This window comes from Sorex araneus, chromosome 1 (genome assembly GCF_027595985.1).
Source record: "Sorex araneus isolate mSorAra2 chromosome 1, mSorAra2.pri, whole genome shotgun sequence".
NCBI lineage: Eukaryota > Metazoa > Chordata > Mammalia > Eulipotyphla > Soricidae > Sorex > Sorex araneus.
In genome coordinates, this window is record NC_073302.1 from 388,425,896 (window position 1) to 388,448,403 (window position 22,508).

Here is a 22,508-nt window from a genome sequence, read left to right on the forward strand (position 1 = left end):
ACACATGGTCCCCCAAGCATACAGGTGCAGCCCTGGAAATTACCAAGTGTGACCTTTGAAACCCTTATCACAGATGGGGTGATTTGGGTAATCCCTGGTACCAGTGGGCCAAGCAGCACTGAACCAGTGGTCCACTTGGAAATGCAAAAACAACAAAGATTACATTTTTCTATGTTTAAAATGGCATTTCTTGATCCTGAGGGATAATGCAGTGCTTTGGGCACTTGCCTTACATGTGGGAGGCCTGGGTTAGATATTTTGGCATGCCATACAGTCCCCTGAGCACCATAAGGAGTGATTACTAAGCATAGAGTACTGAGCATAAGCCCTGAGAACCACCAGCCCAGAAACCCAAAAAAGAAGAAAAAACAACAAAGCAGCTTAATCAGGGGCCATAATTGTCATCCTCTATCAGCCCCCAAGATACTTATAAGGGGCCACATATGAAAACTGTATATGAGAGGGTCAGGCGCAAGACTAGAGAACCAACTAAAGGGATGGAGCAGGTTGTCAAAAGTAGGGCATAATTGGAAAAAGGTGGTTTAAAATAAGCATTTCGTGTTCAGTGCAGTCATTGTTAAATGATTTAGTTTGCACCTGCTTAATGATATATATAGATGTCATATTTGAAGTTTTAACTGGTTTGTATTCTTTTTAATGAAGGGAACGACAATGGGTAGATGATTTCCCTCTCCATCGAAGTGCCTGTGAAGGAGATTCAGAATTACTAAGCCGTCTTCTCAATGAAAGATTTTCTGTCAACCAGTTAGATAGTGACCACTGGGCTCCCATTCATTATGCATGCTGGTAAATGGAGTAATTATTTCCTTTTAGAAAGAACGAATTACGAGTTTTAAATTATTTAGTTCTTTTTATGACTATTCTCGTTTAATCTACTTTTTCCTCTGCCATGTTTTTATGTTCTTTACTTATTGATTTTAAGTGTTACTGTTAAGAACTGCAATGTCTGCCCCATGGGAAGAGTATTGTTAGTATTGTTGGGTATTAGCAGCTTTTGTAATAGATAGCTAATGACTAGCTATCTATTTGTGCAGCAATCTAATTGTGCAGCACAAGATCCCCTGTGTTTTGTGACTTGATACAATGTTAGAAAGTAAAATTTTGGGACTGGAGCGATAGCACAGCAGGTAGGGCGCTTGCCTTGCACGCGGCCGACGCAGGTTCGATTCCCAGCATCCCATATGGTCCCCTGAGCACGACCAGGGGTAATTTCTTAGTGCAGAGCCAGGAGTGACCTCTGTGCATTGACGTGTGTGACCCCAAAAGAAATATATATATATATCAGTTTTGAACTATTGAACCAAAGAACCCTTGCAAGTCTGTCAGATAACAGCCTTCCCCGTTTTTCCCCCTAAAGCTATTAGATGATTTGATTGAAGTTAGCTCTTTACACCAGTTGCTCTCAATGTAACTCTTACTGTCCTATTCTGTATACTTAACTCCCTCAATCAGAATAAGTTTTTTTAATCTATTTTTTTGTTGACATCATTACACAACTTCAAGCACTTAGCTTCATACTTACATGTGTTTAATTGTCACTACTCCCTCCAAAAGACCCAATCACCCCTTCTCCACCCTGACCCTCTCCTATCCCTTTGGTAACCACCACGGTTTTTATGACATTTAGGCATTAGTTTTGTTGCATATATATGCCTTAGTAATTCACATTTCACTATGATAGTAGTTTTTCTTTTATTTATCTTGGCATAGTTATCTCATATCTGTTCATTTTGTTCCAAAGGACACAATTTTACCATTTTTTAATAGCAAAGTAGTATTTTATTAAATATGCATCTCAGATTTTTAAAAAATATAATTTTACTAAGAGAAATCCTCATTAGAGCATTACCTGCATACAATTCAGTTAGCACTGAAATTAGGAGGGAGGCATGGGAAGCATGCCTCTAGTAGATGGTTGGGTGGCGGAGGGAAGAAAGGAGTGTTCGTAGTCACAGATGTTTGTTTTTATGGAAGGAGGAGCCGCTTTTGACAAAGGATCTTCATCACTCACAAGTCTGTAGCAACCCTTGCTGAAGATTATTTCAGGGGTTGAAGATAGTCCAGTGGGTAGGACCCTTGCCTTGCATGCTAGTTTGATCCTGGTTTGATCCCAGGCATCCTATATGGTTTCCCTAGATACTGCCAGGAGTAATTCCTGAATTCATAGCCAGGAGTAACCTTAGCATCACCAGGTGTGGCTCCCAAACCAACAACAACAACAAAATTTTAAATTTAGAAAAAGACTTCAGGACCCTTGGTATGTAGTCTAGTAGGCATCTCAGATCTGACCCAATTTGATGTCCAAATTCATGTCAGGTTTCAGAGATGTGTTCTCAAAATTACCTGTTCATTTAGTTTAAATAGGTCCTACCCCCTTTCATGACCCCGTATTATGTTGATAGGAGTCACCCATTTGGTTGTGATAAGCATCAGGGTTCACACAGTCTTCAAGTTCCAGAGACTGCACCTTTTGTGGTGGTGATGAGATCACACTCAGTATGTGTAGTAGTGCCAACCTTGGACTGCCTATGATACAACTTCTTAACCAGGTCAGCTACCCATGGCAATTAGAGTGAGTCTGTTTTTGATGTTCTTGGGCATTTAAGTGATTCTATGAATATATGGGTGAAATATCCTTTAGAATTAAGTGTTTTATTTTCTTAGATAATGCTGAGAAGTAGTATTATTAGATCACATGAAATTCCATTTTTTGTTTAAAAAAATTTAAGACATAACTATCAATATCTTAAATTTTATATTTATTCAGTTTTTATTATTTTTGTATCTTCCCCCTTTCCTTTTGTTGTGGTTATTATTGTTACAGTGACCAGAACCGCACACATGCTTGGCTTTCTTGCGGATGTTATTTTAGCTGTGGTGCTTGCCAGGAGTCCCGTATCAGGTTGAGGTATCTGTACATTTAGCTACAGTGTTCACTAAGCTTTGCATTCCTTTAGTTGTGTCATTTGCACACATGCTCACCAGGATAGCCCCCTTACTTGAGGCACACAAGTTACTGTTACGGTGCTTAGCAATGGTTGCTGCAGTCTTACACACAGGCTTCCCACAGTGTCTTTCCCTGGAGATCGAATTTACACATTTTGTTTGTTTTTTTTTTAATTTTCAGCTCTATGTTATATTTGAGAAATAGGTGAATAATTCATAAAATAACTAAACCGAATAAGTCATAAATAGTAATTTTTAAGAAATCCATCACCAGTGAAAACATTCATGTCAATGTCTAATCTCTTGTTCTCTGCTCTAAAAAATTTTTAGATTTCCTCAAGACAGTATTAAAACTTATAACTTTAAGACATTTCAGATGACTTTTCTTAGGTGTTGTATTTTCTTGTAGGTATGGGAAAGTTGAAGCCACTCGCATATTGCTGGAAAAAGGGAAGTGCAATCCAAACCTCTTAAATGGACAGCTTAGTTCTCCTCTTCATTTTGCCGCTGGAGGAGGACATGCAGAAATAGTACAGATTCTCCTAAACCACCCAGAAATTGACAGAGTAAGTTGTTTCTCTAGGTTTTTTGTTTTGTTTTGTTCTAAGTTGCAGCAGTGGAGCCAGAGCAATACTACAGTGGGTAGGGTGTTTGCCTTGTGCAGGACCTACAGGTTTGATCGCTGGTCCTCCATATGGCCTCTCATGCCTGCCGGGAGTGATCCCTGAGCACGGCTGGGTGTAGCCCAAAAACAAACATTATTTAACAAGTTCCAGTGATGAAAAACAACTAATGACACTCATTGTGTACTTGCAAATACAACTGAAAACTAAAAACAAGTTTTACTCGCTATATAAAAGTAAACTTTGCTTTTACACATAAATTTTTATTATGGTTATTAAATATACCTCACATAAAATTTACCATTTCATCTATTTTTAAGTATATAGTTTAGTGAATTAAGTACGTTTATTTCTATTTTATATAGCTTTTATATCTAGGACGTACACAAAATTTAACTTTTTGTGGTGAAGTGGGGAGAGTACGGGCCCCTGGTAGTGCTCAGAGGTCACTCCCAGTGGTATTGGGACAAACAGTACTAGGGACAGAGCCTGGCCTCCAGCAGAGCATACAGTCAGCCAATTGAATTATCTAGCCCAGCTGTTTTATTTTACATTGTATTTCTTCAAGTATATCTTTGAGAAAAACCTTTCAACACATTTTCTCTAATTTGTATTAACACATACTTTGTAAAGAAAAAAATAACAGTTTTATCAAAATGTATCTAAAATCAGTACTTTTTGGAAAATAATCACATTAATTTGTACTTCTTGTCTTTAATGAATGGGATTCATGTTAATTTCAAGTGTGTAAGTATGTTCTTTACTTAATTTAATATTGACAAGAGTTTTTATGAAACCCAAGATTTTTATTGCATATAAGTAATGCCTTTTTTTTACTCTTTCTCTTTTTTTCCCTCCCACAATACTAGCATATAACGGACCAACAAGGAAGATCCCCTTTAAATATCTGTGAAGAAAATAAACAAAATAATTGGGAAGAAGCTGCAAAATTGTTGAAGGAAGCCATCAATAAACCAGTAAGAATTATCTTCATAAGTAGTTCGAGCATTAGATACAAGCATAGCATAAACACACCTCAGAAATAGCCAAACATCGTAATAATACTAATAATTACATTTAAGTCTCAAATTGGTTTAAGAAAAATGTTGTCTATTATGTGTACAGTAGGTCAGAAAAAAACAATGTACTTACCTTTATGTTAAAAATCAAAATCAGTAAATATATATTGTTAGAAAAATGGAGCTAATTAACTTGCTTGATGCAGGATTGCCAGAAACTTCTTTCAGTTTATAAAAATCTTAGTATTAATTGAGCCATTATAAAACAAAGCTCAATAAAACAGGTATCCTTGAGGCAAGAAGTGGCTCAAAGGGCTGGAGTGCATATTTGGCACACTGAAGTTCAGGATTTGATCCCCAACATCAAACATGTTTCACACTATAGATAGTGCCTCTCGAGTACCAGGTGACTCTCGAGTACCAGTAGCCCCAGCACGCAGATGTGGCCCATATTCTATTTTTTTATGATAAGCAATATGTGAATTTTGGTATTCCTGTATTTTAGCTGTGAATTTGGACAGATGGTTTCTTTATTGCTTTTGTAAAATTTTATGCTTTGACTCCATAGATAATAAATTTATCATCCCTATCATTCAAAACTTTATTACATGACAAAAGTTGTATAAATGTTTCAAATATTTAAAATTAATCTAATTTCCAGTATGTTTTGGATATACTATGTGCTACTTACATATTATAATCTGTTCTTTGATCATATCTCTATGCTGATGGCTTGTATTATTTTATATTTAATAGCATTATAAATAATTTGGTAATTTGATTTTAGCAAGTTTTCTCTAAAAGTAAAGTGAAAGTGTTTCTTTAGAAAATCTCCTAGCTCTTTTTCTGAATTATTTTTCTGGGATGTGGGAAGGGAGGGACAGTGGAGTGGGGATGCCATGACACAACCTGCTCTATGCTTAGGGGTCCTCCTGATATATTTGGAGTTGCTTCTGGATTGCTCAGGAGACCACATGGTTCCAGGGGTTGAACTAGGGTTGGCACGTACAAGACAGGTGCATTAACTCTTGTATTATTTCTGTGGCACGTACTGAATCTGTGTCTGAAAGAGATTCATTTAATTGTGTCTGAAATAATTAGCAGTGACATTGAGGTAAAGAACAAGTAACAGTTAGAAAAACTCAGTAATAACTACACACTTGTATAGTAATGATAAAACTAGCATCTACTTTTAAATTGTTTAAAAACTTGTTAACTATATAAAAAGATATACACTAATAAAAGACAGATATTTGATGCCAAGAAGCATCAAATCTTTTTTGATATTCCTGAGCCTTTACATCAATTTCCATCACCTAGATAGTATTATGTAGTATTTTGTGAATTTAGCTCCTTGAGATATGGAAATACATGAAATGTGGAAAGTAATAAGGAATAAATATATTATCTCTTACTTTAAGAAATATTGCTCATACACACATAATCACATACACATAATTTTCTGAAATGATTCAATAAAATGAATAGTGTAATTATCCTTAGATTTAATTGAATTTATTTTCTAATTGCATTGTTAAAATACTTTTTGTGTCTCTGGCTTAATTTTTACACTGAATATATGAGAATATATTTACATTTATCCAAAGTAAGTTGTCTAATACCAAGTCAGTTACCAAGTCTATATCGTATACCCCATGTGGTTTTTGCACTGTACATACCAGAAGAATTATAGCGTGATGGTTTCCCTTCACTTTTTTGGGGCTGTATCTGACAGTACTTGAGGCTGGAATAGGGTGGGCAGTACTTGGGGACCACACATTGTCAGGAGTAAAATCCAGAACTCTGCACAAAAAGCATGTGTTAGAACATGGCCTTGGATCTGTACCCCAGCCTTGGATCTGCACCCCAGCCAATGAAGTTGAAAATTTCTTTGAAAGCTGCTTGCCTTAGTTTCTCAAAATTATTTAACTATAGAATATAGGAAAACATTTTGAAAAACATAAAAAATGGGTAAAATTCTTGAAAATATTGTCAACAGGTTCCAATTGAAGTAGTTTTTCTATTTTCCATTCTAGAAACCTATTATAAGGCAAATGAAGTTGAAATTAAGTCATTTTGTTAGATCATGGTATTTAGATATTAACCAGACTATATAATTTGTATTGTTGTTGACCCTAGTATGAAAAAGTTCGAATATACAGAATGGATGGATCATACCGTTCTGTCGAACTGAAGCATGGAAATAATACCACAGTGCAGCAGATAATGGAAGGAATGCGTCTATCCCAAGAAACACAGCAGTATTTCACTATTTGGATCTGTTCAGAAAACCTTAGTAAGAAAGTTAATATTTTTTTTTTTTTTTATAAAACCTCATTATTTGTTTTTGAGTAGGTTGTTGGTAATTTAAGTCAAATAACAGTTTTTGACCTTTAGAGTTTGGTACTTTTTTCCTTCTGTACAAACATATAAACTTTTTCCTTCTATATAAATTTGTTTTCTTCTGTATAAATTCAGTTCAAACTACTGAAAGGGGAAAACTCTGGGGTCTTCTATTCAAAGCATGATTTATTATTATTATTATTATTATTATTATTATTATTATTATGGCCTTTGGGCCATACCTGGTGATGCTCAGGGCTTACTCTTGGTTCTGCACTCAGGAATCACTCCTGACAGTGCTCGGTGGACCATCTGGGATGACGGGGGTTGAACTCAGGTTGGCTGCATGCAAGGCAAACTCCCTACCTACTGCACTATCGCTCCAGCCTCCAAAGCATGATTTTAAAGTGGTAGAAACAAAACTTTTCTTCTATGGTAATGAAATTTTATATAAATACTGTTAAATTTAGCATTTATCCAGATTGCTTTTATTTTCAATACCTACCTGACTCAACATAATAATACAAGTGTTCTATTCATGTTAACTCAGTGTAAGAGCCAGAGAGTTAGTACAGCAGGTACCATGCTTGCCTTGCACTCAGCTTGATCTGGCTTGATCCCCGGCACCCCATGTGGTTCCCAGAGCCTACTAAGAGTGATACCTGAGCACAGAGTGAGGACTACGCTCTAAGCACAGCCAGGTGTAAATCAAAAACAAACTAAACAAAATCAATGTAATATCACTATACATTATCTCTCAAAGAATTACAAACAGCTGCAGGATTACCTATAAATGTTATGATTGAATGTCTAATGATTTCATTATATTTTTTAATACCTTATTCTGTTGAATTTATCAGAATTAAATGAATTGTAATGGAAAAATTGCTAAACTTTATTTTAAAATTCTTTTTCAAATTTAAAATTCTTAATTCTTATAATCTTTTTTTGGGGGGGTCACACTCAGTGATGCACAGGGGTTAAACCTGGCTTTACACTCAGGAATTACTCCTGGCAGTGCTCAGGGGACCACATGGGATGCTGGGAATCAAACCTGGGTCAGCCATATGCAAGGCAAACGCCCTACCCGCTGTGCTATCACCCCAACCCAATTCTTATATTCTTAAAAGCAAAAGCCACTGACTTCTATTAGGTAGAAATAGTGAATACATTCAATATTGATTTAAATTTAAACCTTTTGTCTTCAGAACCTAAATGCAGATAGTTTAGTATCATTTTCAATGTATTGATATTTATTTTTACATTATCATTTATAAAAGGAAAGATGTTTTTCAGGCCTTCAACTGAAGCCTTATCATAAGCCCTTGCAACATGTTCGTGATTGGCCAGAAATACTTACTGAATTGACTAATTTGGATCCTCAAAGGGAAACACCACAGCTTTTCCTAAGAAGAGATGTGAGACTTCCTTTGGAAGTTGAAAAAAAGGTTTGCTTTTAAAACTCGTTTATAATTATTTAAATGCATATAATCTATTGAGTTCTCATTTTAAATAGTAAAGATTTAAAAAACTGTGCTTTCTTATGAGAAGATTTTACTTCTTTTTAAACTTTAATCTTCACAAGCCTGTGGTAAGAGGTATAGTGTGAGTTATAAAGTCTCTAGTTAGTATCCTTATTTCTATATTCATTTAATTACCTGTACTCTTCTAGAAATTTACATACTTTCTTTTATCAGAGATGTGTGACTTTTGCTATTCCTTATTAGGCAATGATAAGTTCTACATTTGTAACAAGAAATTAAAGCCTAATAACCAAATTATACTTTCCCTTTTAAGATCGAAGACCCGCTAGCTATTCTTATTCTTTTTGATGAAGCCAGATACAATTTACTGAAGGGCTTTTATACAGCTCCTGATGCTAAACTGATAACATTGGCAAGTCTATTACTGCAAATAGTTTATGGAAATTATGAAAGCAAAAAACACAAGCAAGGTTTTTTAAAGTAAGTATTTTATAGCATGCATGTTTCATGCTGTGTTCAAGGTTCTGTTTGAATCACAAAAGCTTAGATTATCATTTTAAGACATTCATATATTTGTTTGAAATTAAATAACATAAGGCATGAAAAGGGAATGGGCTGTGGTAAAGTTAAGTGAGTTCTTTCCGAAGTTATTCAGAGTCGTATAAGGATATTTGAGTTGGATATGGAGTTCAAAGGAATAGTGATTTAGAGCATCTGCTTTGCAAGTGCAGGGTAATAATTCAGTTTCTTGGCGTCCCACAAGTGTGGTGACCCTAGAAACTCTGCTGCTTGAGACTGCCAGCTGTGCTATCACTGACCACACTGCAGCCAGGTGCATATATAAGTACTACAAAAGGGCGTTAACCCACCATCCCCAGTGAAGTCTGTAACTAAACGGATGAATATGGCAAGGAAGTGCAGCCTTTAGTAAGCACCTGTGTGAACACAGCCACAACTGTAGCAAGTACCACAACTATAATAAACAAACTATAGTTTGCACAAGGCAAATGTAATTTTCAAGAGTGCAATGCCTGGTGAGCAGGTGTGCAAATGCCACAACTAAAATGCAAATCTGGGCCAGTGATAGTACAATGCCTTGCATGCAGCTGACCTGGATTCAATCCCTGGCACCTCATATGGTTCTTTCAGTCTTGCCAGGAGTAATCTCTGAGTCAGGAGTAAGCCCTCAATATCACTGAGTGTGGCCCAAAAACCAAACAAAAAAGTGCTTACTGCAGCCAAATTTAGAAGCACCTCACCTCAAATATATTTGAATATCACTGTCAGGCATAGGTACAATTTCCATGATCATAACAGTAACAACAATGATGGAGGAAGTGGGGCGGGAATTTAAAAAAAGCATTTGCCTATAGCTAGATTTACCATATATATACACAGGGTGTGTGGGTGTGGGGGGGTGTGTGTGTGTGTGCGTGAGCAGGGGGAGTGTCACACCTGGCAATGATCAGGGCTTATTCCTGGCTCTGCACTCAGGAATTATTCCTGGTGGTGCTTGGGGTATTGAACTAGGTATTAAACGTGTCGGCTGTGGGCAAGGCTAATGCCCTACCTACTGTTCTACCACTTTGGCCACACCTTATATTTTTCAAGTACAGCTTTCTTTATTATTGGTTAAAGTAAGTACACTAAAATCTGACTTGAATGTATAAAAATATAAGGTAGATACATTTAAGAAATCTTGCCGTAGGCCATGGGGATGACTTAAATGGCTGAACAGGTAAGGAGACCATATTTCATTTCCTATACTGGCATGGCTCCCAGGCATTTCACTGGCAATGACCAGAATACAAACAAAATAAAACTAGCTTCTTATCACAAAAACTAGTTTCATGTTTAGTCCTTAAGAGAAAGCACTAAAGTTCTATTAATTTACTTTTGGAGAGGACCCCTGGGAGACGGGTATAGGGGTACGATAATGGGGATCAAACCTAGAGCTCCCACTACAGCCTCGAGCTGTTTTCCTAACCCAACTCAAGTTTTACCACATCTAAAGTCTGCTTTTTGTATTCTTATATTTCAAAAATATTGTGTGGTTTTTTTACAGAAAAGCATTTATCTAAATTGAGCATGTTAGAACTGAACCTTTTTAGTTAAAATATTGTTTTTTGTTAGTCTAAAGCATGGTATTTTCAGTTAAAAAAAAAATTAGGGCCAGAGCAACAGCTGAACAAGCTGGAGCACATACTCTGTTTGCCAGATGCCCAGGTTTGATCCCTGACCATATGGTCCCCTGAGCACGACAGGGGTGACTGAGCCCCAAGCAGGAGTAACTTCTTAGCACTGCTGGGTGTCACACAAAAACAAATCATGTTACTTAAAGCCATTTGTGTCTCGATAATTAGTTACTATAGGCAATTTATTTTATAACAATTTGTTTACAGTGAAGAAAATTTAAAATCCATTGTTCCTATTACCAAGTTGAAAAGTAAAGCACCTCACTGGACAAATCGAATACTACATGAATACAAGGTAAGCTATTTATTAAATAATAAATTTAATAACTTGATGATAGAACTGCTATTTGTATTAAACATTGACAGTAGCACTGCTATATTTGTGTTAAATAGCATTCCAGTGTGAGTCACTGGTGATACCAGCAGCAACAGTGTGTTAAATTAAAATGTTAATTTCTTGAAATTAAAATGAGTAGCTATATAAATACATATTGATCATATATACATATAAGATCTTAAAGACTTTAGAAAATAGGTAACTAAAACAAGATTAGGAAAGAGATTTCACTGTCCACTGTATGTCATTTACAGCTTAATATTTCCAAAGTTTGGGGAGAGGATTCAAACTTTTTCTATATGTTGAGTATTATGATAATATTCAAAAAAATTGGAGTTGCATTATCTATACACACTTAAGAACTAGTAGGATAAACCTTAGTTGTTGTTGTTTGAATATTAAAGCTCTCAGTAGAAAAGCTGGTTAGGATAATGTCACAAGGCTCTTCTTCACTGGGAGCTGACTTGATTTTGGAAATTGCTTGGTAAATCTACTTAGGTTATGACAAATACTTTTTTTTCACATCTCTTATCTTTTTCCTCCACTTTATTAAACACCATGGTTTACAAAGTTGTTCATGATGGTTTGTTACAGGCATTCAGTATTCCAACACCAATCTCATTACCACAGTTACCTTCCCTCCAATATTGTCTCCATTTTCCATCAAGCCTGCCCCGTTAGCAGATTCATAACAATTTATTTTATATTGCTTGTTGCCACTAATTATCTAACTGAATAATCAAAAAATATTTTCGTAGAAGAAAATTTGTGAAAATTGCTGTATCTCACCATAAGGACATTAAGTCCTTGTCTGAGGATTTACTAAACTGTTGTTGCAAGTTTAGCTTTCTGTTAGTGTTTTTGTTAGTTGAGATTGGTTGGCTTCTATGTTAATTCCCATTCAATCTGGTATGCTACTACTGGGATGTTAGTATTACACTGTTCGGAGATGTTGCTCCAGAAACCCCAGAATATTTAATTGGGCTATCTGGCCAGCGGCATGGCTGTGACTTTGGGGTGTAACTGTCTGTGGTTACCTGGGCTTTGGTAGGGCAGGAGCTGGCCTGCCCCTCTCCAGAGGTTGCCCGAGAAGTCTTAGCCAGTATCTGAGAAATTTTTACAGCTAGTTGATCTCTTTAGAGATTTATTTGAGTTTCTGGAGCAAGGCTGGTAAGATTAGCTTACTTGGTGTTTGGTGGCGCTGTAGGATGTCTGAATCTTTTATTTTTCCTCATTTGTTTCAGAATCTTAGTACAAGTGAGGGTGTCAGTAAAGAAATGCATCACCTTCAGCGCATGTTCTTACAGAATTGTTGGGAAATTCCTACATATGGAGCAGCTTTTTTCACAGGACAGATATTTACAAAGGCAAGCCCCAGCAATCATAAAGTCATCCCAGTATATGTAGGGGTGAATATAAAAGGACTTCATCTCCTCAACATGGAAACAAAGGTAGGTTTTTAGTTTTTCAGCTGTTTTGAATTTTTGCATTATGTAGTATCTAAACAGTACTCACCACGAGATGAAAAATCTTGAAATGATATATATACAAGATTGTTCTTTGTAATGTCATTCATTTATAATAGCAAATGATTAGTAGGGGCATTGAAATAGGGCATTAACAATTTTAGTTACTGTCATCCCGTTGTTCATCAATTTGTTCGAGCGGGCACCAATAATGTCTCTCAATGTGAGACTTATTGTTACTGTTTTTGGCATATCCAATACACCACCGTTAGCTTGCTAAGCTCTGCCGTGCGGGCGCAATACTCTCGGTAGCTTGCTGGGCTCTCCAAGAGGGGCGGAGGAATCGAACATGGGTCGGCTTTGTGAAAGGCGAATGCCCTACCGCTGTGCTATCGCTCCAGCCCAACAATTTTAGTCATTTCTTTTTATTTACTTGGAGTAAGGAAGTTGGGTCACATAGTGGGGCTTGCTTGAGGGCTACTCCTGGATCTGTGTGCTCATGGATTACTCCCAGCCATGCTAGAGTACCGTGTACTGCCAGGGATAGAACCCAGGCTTCTTGTGTGCAATCACGTACTCAGCCTTTTGAAGTATCTCTCTAGTTGTAACACAGTTCTACATTAAAATACATAGCAAACAGGGGGCTGGAGTGATAGCACAGTGGGTAGGGCGTTTGCCTTGCACGCGGCTGACCTGGTTCAAATCCCAGCATCCCATATGGTCCCCCGAGCACCGCCAGGGGTGATTCCTGAGTGCATGAGCCAGGAGTGACCCCTGTGTATCGCCGGGTGTGACCCAAAAAGAAAAAAAAAATACATAGCAAACATGAAGGAGTTAATATTTTTGTGTAGTACTTCCAAGGTAAATTTATTTTAAAAAACAAGTGCTAGTGCTGGAGCAGTAGTACAGTGGGTAGGACACTTGCCTTGCACACAGCCAACCCAGCTTTGATCCCCAGCTCCCCATATAGTTCCTGAACTCTGCCAGGAGTGATGCCTGAGCTCAAAGTCAGGAGTAAGCCCTGAGCACTGCCAGTTATGGCCCCTAAACCAAAAGAAAGTGCTAAATCCTATGTAATATGCTACCATTTGTGTAAAAATTAGTATTAAAAATGATATAAATGTATGCTGCTTATATAGGCATATAAAATTTTAAAGACTTTAGAGAATAATACCAAGTCACTTAAACAAGATTAGGAGAAAGACTTCCCTATCTACTGTATGCCATTTGTAACTATATATTTTCAATTAGGATCATTTCTCCTGTGTGCTATTTCTGACCTTTCTGAATTTTCCTTTTTCTGCTCTCAGCCATCCCTGGCATTGACTTGAGCTTTGTTGACTCTCCTGACTTAGAACCTCATCTCTTATATGTTTATCCAATAAATAAATAAATGAGAGGACCTGATTTTCCTCTGGAGCGCGCTGATATCTCAGAACTATCACGTGAACGCTGACGGTTCCACACTGTTCAGCTGTTTATGTTATTGTGGATTTCTCAAGAATCCCTTCCACCCTGGATTTTGACCTTGAAAAATAAAACATTTAATTTGTAACCTCAGTACTTTAGGGGGTAGGTAATTTGTCCTCTATATATAATTGAAGAGTTGCTATAACAGAGATGTAATTTTTTTTTCAATGTATTAGAGGATAATACTAATTTGAGGCCATATTAGTGAATTACTTCTTGTCTGGATTAAGCAGATATTAAGAAACTGATCCCAAAATTATGTAGTTATATTTTAAGTGTTTCAGTTTGTGCTTTGGTTATAAGCTATTTTAAGGTATACTATCTGTAGAATTATAAAATATTTAGATAGCTATTTATAAACTAGATGTTAGTAGTTTTATATATAATATGCATATACTAATATAATTATACTCTTTCATTTATAGAAACCCACCTTAAAAATGTCCTCAACATTATCTTGTATACCCTTAGTTTATATTTTATAAATATTGTAAGGGCTGGAGATAGTGTATAGGGGTAAGATGCTTGTTTTGTAAGTGACTGACCCCGGTGTTATCCCCTTCACATGGTCCCCTAAGCCACACTGTAAGTGAACTTTGATTATCACTGTGTTTGCCTCCCTCACACACATACAAAAAAACCCAGAAGATCATAAAAACAGTTGTTCCAAAACATGTATTTTAAAAGACTGGTATGGACACTACTTCGTGTATAAAGAACTTAGTATTGGAGCAGGAAAATGCAAATTATTGCTATAAGAGTTATTTTAAAATAATTGGGGCTAAGTACCAGGAGGTTGACTCCATGGCTTCGAGGCTGGCCTCACGTTCCGGGGAAAGGTCAACTCAGAGAAGCGATCACCAACTACATTGTAGTCGAAGGCCATGTGGGGGAAGGGAGTTGCGGGCTGAATGAGGGCTAGAGACTGAGCACAGCGGCCACTGAACACCTTTATTGCAAACCACAACAGCTAATTAGAGAGAGAAAACAGAAGGGAATGCCTTGCCACAGTGGCAGGGTGGGGTGGGGGGAGATGGGATTGGGGAGGGTGGGAGGGACACTGGGTTTACGGGTGGTGGAGAATGGGCACTGGTGAAGGGATGGGTTCCAAACTTTGTATGAGGGAAGTATAAGCACAAAAGTGTATAAATCTGTAACTGTACCCTCACGGTGATTCTCTAATTAAAAATAAATAAATTAAAAAAAAAATAAAATAAAATAAAATAATTGGGGCTAGAGCACAGCTGGTTGAGTGCTTGCCTTGCATGTAGCTGACTTGGATTTAATTCCTCAGCATCCCATATGGTCCCCCAAGCACCGCCAAGAGTGATCTCTGAGTGTAGAGCCAGGAGAAAGCCTGGAGTCTAGCCAGGCGTTGCTCAAACCACCCCTTACTCCTAAAGTTCGATAACGTAAAGTCTGGAGATATAGGAATTAAGGTATTCATTTCTTAATTAAGTGCAAGCAGTAAGGTGCATGCTTCACATACAGCTGACACCAGCTTCCTGGCACCACATGATCCTTCAAGCATCATCAGGTCTATCTGTGGAAGCCCCCAAGCACCACTAGAATGGTACAGGTAATTCTCAGCACTAAAGGGCCCCAAGAAGCACCAAGCATTGAACCTTCTGCCCAGTTGGCTGAGAGCCCCATGAGGGGTTCCCAGACCACTGTTTGGGAGGCCTAAAAAATATACATAAATAAAAATAATAAAAGGGATATATTGAAAACCTAACTAACTAGAGCATTATGTTAAGAAAGTATATTAAAAGTTACTGCTAGTTTTCAAATAGATCTGTTGAATTTATGATGGCTGTGCTATCAATATTGTATGTAGATCTTTTAAAATTTTAAACTATATTTTAAATCTGTAGGTGGTTTGGTTTTTGTCTTTGGACCACACCTGGTGGTGCTCAGGGCTTACTCCTGGCTCTGTACTCGGAAATCACTATGGGAAGGGCTCGGGGTGGGGACACTGGTCATGGTGCCAAGGATCAAACATGCGTAGGCCATGTGCAAGGAAAGTGCCCCCTACCTGCTAGATTATCACTCTGGCCACAATATATTTTAAATTTTTAAGTAGCTTTATAATACAGTCTGTCAAGTGTACTTAGTTTCAGCAGATGAAATTTCATAAGTCAACACTACCATTACAGAAATTTTAAATCTGAAAGTACTATGAGAATATTCAAAAGGTACTGGTAAAGAAAAGATTGCTTTGGCGTTTTGTATCACAGTTGTATTCAGGGTTTTCTACTGTAGTCCTGCCATCCCAAAGCTGGGAGTTGCTCCTGAGCACTGCCTAAGCATAGCATTCCCAAAACAAGAAGAAAAAAGATCTATTCTCTTTTAGAGTATATGATATAGTATTGTTAACTAAATTATTGTTAATAATTTTCATGTTCTGTATTAGATTCATGTTGGGTAGACATTTGTGTGTTTTTGTTTGTTTTTGTTTTTGGCTTTTTGGGTCACACCCAGCAATGCACAGGGGTTACTCCTGGCTCTGCACTCAGGAGTTACCCCTGGCGGTGTTCAGGGGACCTTATGGGATTCTGGGAATCGAACCCGGGTTGGCCTCGTGCAAGGCAAACACCCTATCTGCTATGCTATTGCTCCAGCCCTAGATGTTTGTATTCTTGACCAACATCTTATATTCCCCTCCCACTTCTAGCAATCACAATTCTATTATTTCCATAAATCTGTCCTTTTATTGTTGCAGATGTCATGATTTTCTTCTTGTGTGTGTGTGTGTGTGTGTGTGTGTGTGTGTGTGTGTGTTAAAATGCCACAGAATGAGCATTTTTGAAAATTGTATCAGTCTGATACAAAGAGTATCATCGCTCAAGGCATTCTCCTGGCACCTACCATCTCAGTGGCTCTGTACTGTAGACTGTGTGAGGTTGGTGTGGGCACTGATAGCAAATATCGACTCTATTGTAACACTCAAGGACTATATTTAGACCTGATTAGATAAGTGAGGCTAATAAAAAGAAGGTATTATTTTCAGTATGTATTTTAATATAATGATTTCTAATTATATTGCAGGCTTTACTCATCAGTCTTAAGTATGGTTGTTTCATGTGGCAGTTAGGAGATGCCGATACTTGTTTTCAGATTCATAGTATGGAAAATAAAATGAGCTTTATAGTACACACGAAACAGGTAAGTGCTTGTAAGTTAATTTGAACTTTTTTTAATTTTTAAATTTTATTTTCATAAGGTTGTTTACATTAATCACATTCAATATTTCAACACCAATCCCACCACCATTATTTCAAATTTTCCCACCACCATTCAAGCCTGCCTGCCACAGGCAGTTGCTAGATAGTTTATTTTTTATTGTTTATTATGAATATCATGAGAGGTTACACGGCCACAAAAGTACCCGCACGCTCCTGGAATTCTAAAATTGTAAATGATTGGGGTGTGGAGATATCTCTGTAACTGATCCATTTTGAGATTCATTTGTGAGTCTCTGGATCAAGGTTGTAAATGTGCTCAAATGGCACCCCGAGTAAGTTTGTGGGCATGAGAGCCAGGACCCTGAAGGGGCGAGGAGACAGGAAGAGATGATCGCCATGTGGCCTGGAGTCTTCTGTCCTGGTCCCACATACCTGGATTTTTCTTCTGGAAGTTTGTGTCCACCGGGGGTTCATCTAGAGTGGGTAGAGAAAGGGTATCTGCTACATCTGAGGCTCCCCGGTGAAATCGACTTGGCACAGGGTCCAGAGAAATCTCTAGCGAGCTGCTGTCTTCCCGGATTCACTGCTGAGTCTTCATTTGAACTTTTAATAATGAATTACTGTATTAGTAAAGTTATTCCTTTCTTTTTTTTTTTTTTTTTTGGCAGTGCTAGAGATTAAACCTAGTGCCTCACACAGGGGAGGCATGTGCTGTGCTACTAAGTTACAATCCTGGCAGTAAAGTTCTTTTTAATATGTATATAATTTTTATTTTAATTAAAAACTTCTAATATTTTATAAATTTGAAATTTAAATAGTTAAGACCACAGGAAAAAGGCAGTTAATCCTTAAACAAAGAAACTCTCCTAAATAATTTTTCAGTTTTACAACGAAAAATTCTTTCCTGTTATTTCCTTTTTCTGATCAGTTTTTGTTTTCTCTTCTCTCAGAGTATTGGGTAGTCAGTCCCTCCCTGTGTAACTTTGTTTTTTTTTTCTAATTTCCGCATTGGGGGACTGGAGCAATAGCAGGCAGGGTGTTTGCTTTGCACTGGCTGACCCGGGTTCAATTCCTCCATCCCTCTTGGAGAACCGGGCAAGCTACCGAGAGTATCCTGCCCGCATGGCAGAGTCTGGCAAACTACCCATGGTGTATTCAATATGCCAAAAACAGTAATAACAAGTCTCACAATGGAGATGTTACCAGTGCCCACTCGAACAAATCGATGAACAACGGGAAGACAGTGCTACAATGCTAATTTCTGCATTACTAGGAGTTGAGCCCAGGTTTCAAGCATGCAAGACATTAACTTTATTACTGAAACATATCCTTGGCCTTGAGTCCCTCTTCTTGATCAGTAATCTATCTGAGCCACTAGTTGCCTTCAACAGATGACTTCTTAAAATCCTTCAAAAGCATGAATAAATACTTCTTGAAATTTTAGATATAGAATAGAATAATATTTCATAATAGAATATTCCAAAATATTCTATTTAAAATGGAACAATAATTTATATGTATAATAGAATAGGGAACTGCTACATTATGTCATTTACCACATTCATATGTATTTAATTGTTATTTTTAACTTATGTTTCACTTTGTAGGCTGGCCTTGTGGTTAAACTGTTAATGAAGTTAAATGGACAGTTAATGCCCACTGAAAGAAATTCGTGAGTGGAAAGCAGTGGATACTCAAGCTACCACACATTGATGCATTTTTTTCCATGAAAGATACCTTAAACTTTTACTTTTAATAAGGACTCAAGTTTCTTATAATATACATGTATACTGTTACATTGTACAGAATCTGTACTTATGTTTGGTGTGTAATATACCAATTAGTTTTATATAATATTCTCATAAACTATTCTAATTTTTGAGAAAAACACAAAAAGATATAGGTCAGTAGCCTTTATTAGTAAACAAAATAGTAAGCTTTATTTAAAAAAAACATTATTTTGGTAAATTGCAAAGAATTTGAAGTGGAATGTATGAAATTGAAAAATTGGTTTGGTATAATTTTATGTGTCATTTAAAAATATACACAAAGTGAACTTGAATAAAGAAAATGCATTTTCTACTTAAACTATGTAACTTATTTAAAACATGTTTCTATAGTTTAGAATCTAAACATGCTTGATAAAATCTGTTAAAATATTTATCTTCTATATATTAGTATTTCTCAAAGTCTAGCACTTGAACTCTCTGCATCATATTTACCAGGTTGCCTATTTAGAACAGAAATTTCAGAGACTCACTCTAGACAAGTTTATTCGCTCTCTGGAAGTAGCAAGGACCTGGTATTCTTGTCTTGAATTTCAATTGTTTTCTTCTGAAATAATTAAAAACCAGTAATGTATTTGTTTAAGTTAGTTACTTAAAACTGTGTAGTGATTATGATAGTAAGCACATTTATACTTAGGTACATAAATTAAGGACCACTGCTGGATATTAGTTTGTTTTATCTAATCTGTTCTATCCTTTCACTTGTTTGTTAACTGACACTATCAAATTGCATTCAGTTGATTAACCTGGAAATCTTGTGGTCTTTATCACCCTACACCTCCTATTTGTGGAGTTCTGTCAAATGTCTTTCAAGTCCTTACTCATTTCTTTCCTTCCTGGTTCCACTGAAGACAATCTGATTCAGGTATTCACACTGTCTGTTTTGAATGAATGCAAAATTTATTAATTTTTAACAAAAATTTATTCATAGTGGTATGATTCTCATTGAATTTTTGTATTCATGAAGCTGTTTAGGTTTTCAGACAAGCAGTAGGAGACAGACCAAATGAGCTCTAAAGTGAAAGAAGTTTAAGATCTTAGGACACTTAAAGGCCAGAGTGCTTGAGGTACAACAGAAATGTCTTTCAGTGGGCCAGGTGACTCACTGACTTAACATGTCCATTTTATAAGCATAATTAAGAGGTTCAATCCCCAATACTATTACCTGCACCTAGTGTTATCTTGGCAGCTCCACCACTTGAACCTACCAGTTCTATTGTGATTCACCACTGCCAAAAACTATTTCTGGCTGAATTGCATCCAGTTTTATGCAAGCACCAGAGTTAAATAAAAAGGGGATATGACACCCCCTGTCCCCATGAGTACTGCAAGTAAAGATATCCAGCACCAAGGAAGGCCAACACTTTGTGAGCATGACAGAAAACCCTGGTGAGAATTACCACCAAAATGTATGTGAGCATTGCAACTAAGAGTTCAATTTATAGGGCCAGGGATATGGTTTTAGGAGTTGAACTATTTGTCTTGCATGATGAGACCTTAGTTCAATCCTGGTACCACAAAAAAACTCCAGGTATGAGCACTAGTACAAATGGCACAACTAAAGGAATATAACCCTCAGCTAGTATCATTGTTGAGTGTGTGAGCACTATAACCTGATGTGTGACCTCAGCAAGAACCACACTAAATAAGTGAGCATCATAGCTGGGTGTATAGGTGATCCCTATCCATCGCAAAGACAACAAAGGAAGAGAAAGGAGAATTAACATGGATAGGGGCGCAAGAGATAGAATAGGGGGTAGAGTACTTGCAAGTATGCTAATCAGGGTTCAATCCCAGGTACCCTATGTTGTTCCCTGAACCCACCAGAAATGATACCTGAGAACTGCTGGGTAGGTGTGGCCCCAAAACAAAAAGATATATGTACACCTATGTTCACTGCTGTACTTAGTACAGTAGCCAACATGCGAGTATAACTCAAATGTGCAACTACAGCTGAATGATTAAGAAGTGTGGTATACATACACAATGGAATATTATCAAACTGTGTAGCTCACTGCCCTTGTATGAGACTGTAGGGTAACCTGCGGGGTGAAATAAGCTGGGGGTGGGGGGTGAAAAGGAAGGATTGTCTCACCTGTATACTTCCAGAGAAGAAAACAAAGGTAATGACTGATCAATTAAAAACCCCTGAGCACTGGATTGCGGAACTGAGACCACCAGGATAAAGGGGAATGGGGGAGGATGCTTGATGAGGTAGATTAGAAGCAATACATGGGAATTGTTGGAGGAACTTGGGCACGGTAAGGCAAGGTAGCTGTACACTAAAACTATAAATGTTAACATTATTATTAACATGTAAATTTAATCAAATTTGGAAAGAAAAAAACTTGGAGAGTCATGGGCACTTTGGTGATGCAATAATTTTTTGTACATCAGAACTAAAGTGCTAATACTATTGTAACCAGATTACCTAAACTATAACCAAAACATACATAAATAATAGGACATTTAAAAATTAAAATTTGAAGGGGAGCCTCCCAAGCAGTGTTCGAGGACTCCTCCCAGTGGTACTCAGCCCAACTCTGCGGGCCTGAAGTTTCAATGCCCGGGTGAGTGATAGGGTGCTCCTTTGGCCAGAGGTGCTACCAGCCATTAGGGCCACGCCCAGAGGTGCTGTGAGGGCCATGGGGTACTGGGAGTCAAACACATGATCTCCAAATACAAGTTATGCACTCTTGGGCTTTGTTTGAGGAATCTCCTGTTTGAGGCCCTAAATTTAATCTTTGGGAGGGTTGGGTGGGCAGTGGGACCAGGGTTTGAGCCACACCAAGCAGTGCTCAGGGCTGACTCTTGGCATTGTGCTCAGGGATCACTGCTGTCAGTGCTCAGAGGACCATATGTGGTGCCAGGAACCCAGTTACTATGACATAAATAATATTCTCATTTACAGATGAAGAAAGTTTAGCTTACCAAAAAGAATATGGTTAGTAAGTAGCGGAGCTGATATTTATAGCTAAACAGTCTAACTCCAGAATATAAATGCACCAGAAATATGTAATGGATTAAATAAATGCTATTATAGAAGTCACTATATTTTGGAACAACTTTAAGTTATAATAAAATTTGAGAAAAATTTTAATAAAATTAGACCCAATGTGTGTGTGTTTTAATTTTTATTCATTACTTTGGTGCAAGCGATAAACCCAGACCCTTGCATACCCATGTGTTTTTCCAAATGTAAAAATTAGCATTTATAATACCAAAAAGAGAAAAGATACTTTTTTAGGGAATAAAGGACAGTAACATTAAATTCCAAAAACCAACGATAACATAAACTGCCATATTAATAAGTTCTTTTTCAAATTATATTATGCCAAACAAAGAAGAAAACTATACTAAGCTGTAGCTTTAAATTCACTTCATTTAAAAAAAAAAAATGAATTGGGGCTGGAGCAATAGTATAAGGGATAGGGCATTTGCCTTGCATGTGACCGACCCAGTTTCGAATCCTGGCATTCCATACGGTCCCCCAAGCACCGCCAGGAGTAATTGTGAGTGCAAAGCCAGAAATCACCAGCTGTGACCTAAAAAGAAAAAGAATCAGTGGCCAGGGAGACAGTTCAAGGTGGTGAAGTGCATGACTCTGATGCATCAGACCCCAAGTCTGATCC

The 22,508-nt window shown here is 37.3% G+C and overlaps 1 protein-coding gene across 1 annotated transcript in view; it reads left to right on the forward strand.

Annotated features, from left to right (window-relative positions):
- The window catches only part of KRIT1 (KRIT1 ankyrin repeat containing), a 34,001-nt gene extending 12,024 nt beyond the window's left edge, over positions 1–21,977 (forward strand). Inside the window, exons 8-17 of the mRNA XM_004602172.2 lie at positions 664–807; positions 3,377–3,533; positions 4,460–4,567; positions 6,749–6,905; positions 8,249–8,400; positions 8,750–8,916; positions 10,839–10,926; positions 12,213–12,419; positions 16,953–17,069; positions 18,697–21,977. Of these exons, the coding sequence (XP_004602229.1) occupies positions 664–807; positions 3,377–3,533; positions 4,460–4,567; positions 6,749–6,905; positions 8,249–8,400; positions 8,750–8,916; positions 10,839–10,926; positions 12,213–12,419; positions 16,953–17,069; positions 18,697–18,765 (1,366 nt within the window). The 3' untranslated portion in view covers positions 18,766–21,977. The remainder of the gene's footprint in view (positions 1–663; positions 808–3,376; positions 3,534–4,459; positions 4,568–6,748; positions 6,906–8,248; positions 8,401–8,749; positions 8,917–10,838; positions 10,927–12,212; positions 12,420–16,952; positions 17,070–18,696) is intronic.
- Positions 21,978–22,508: the final 531 nt, after the last annotated feature.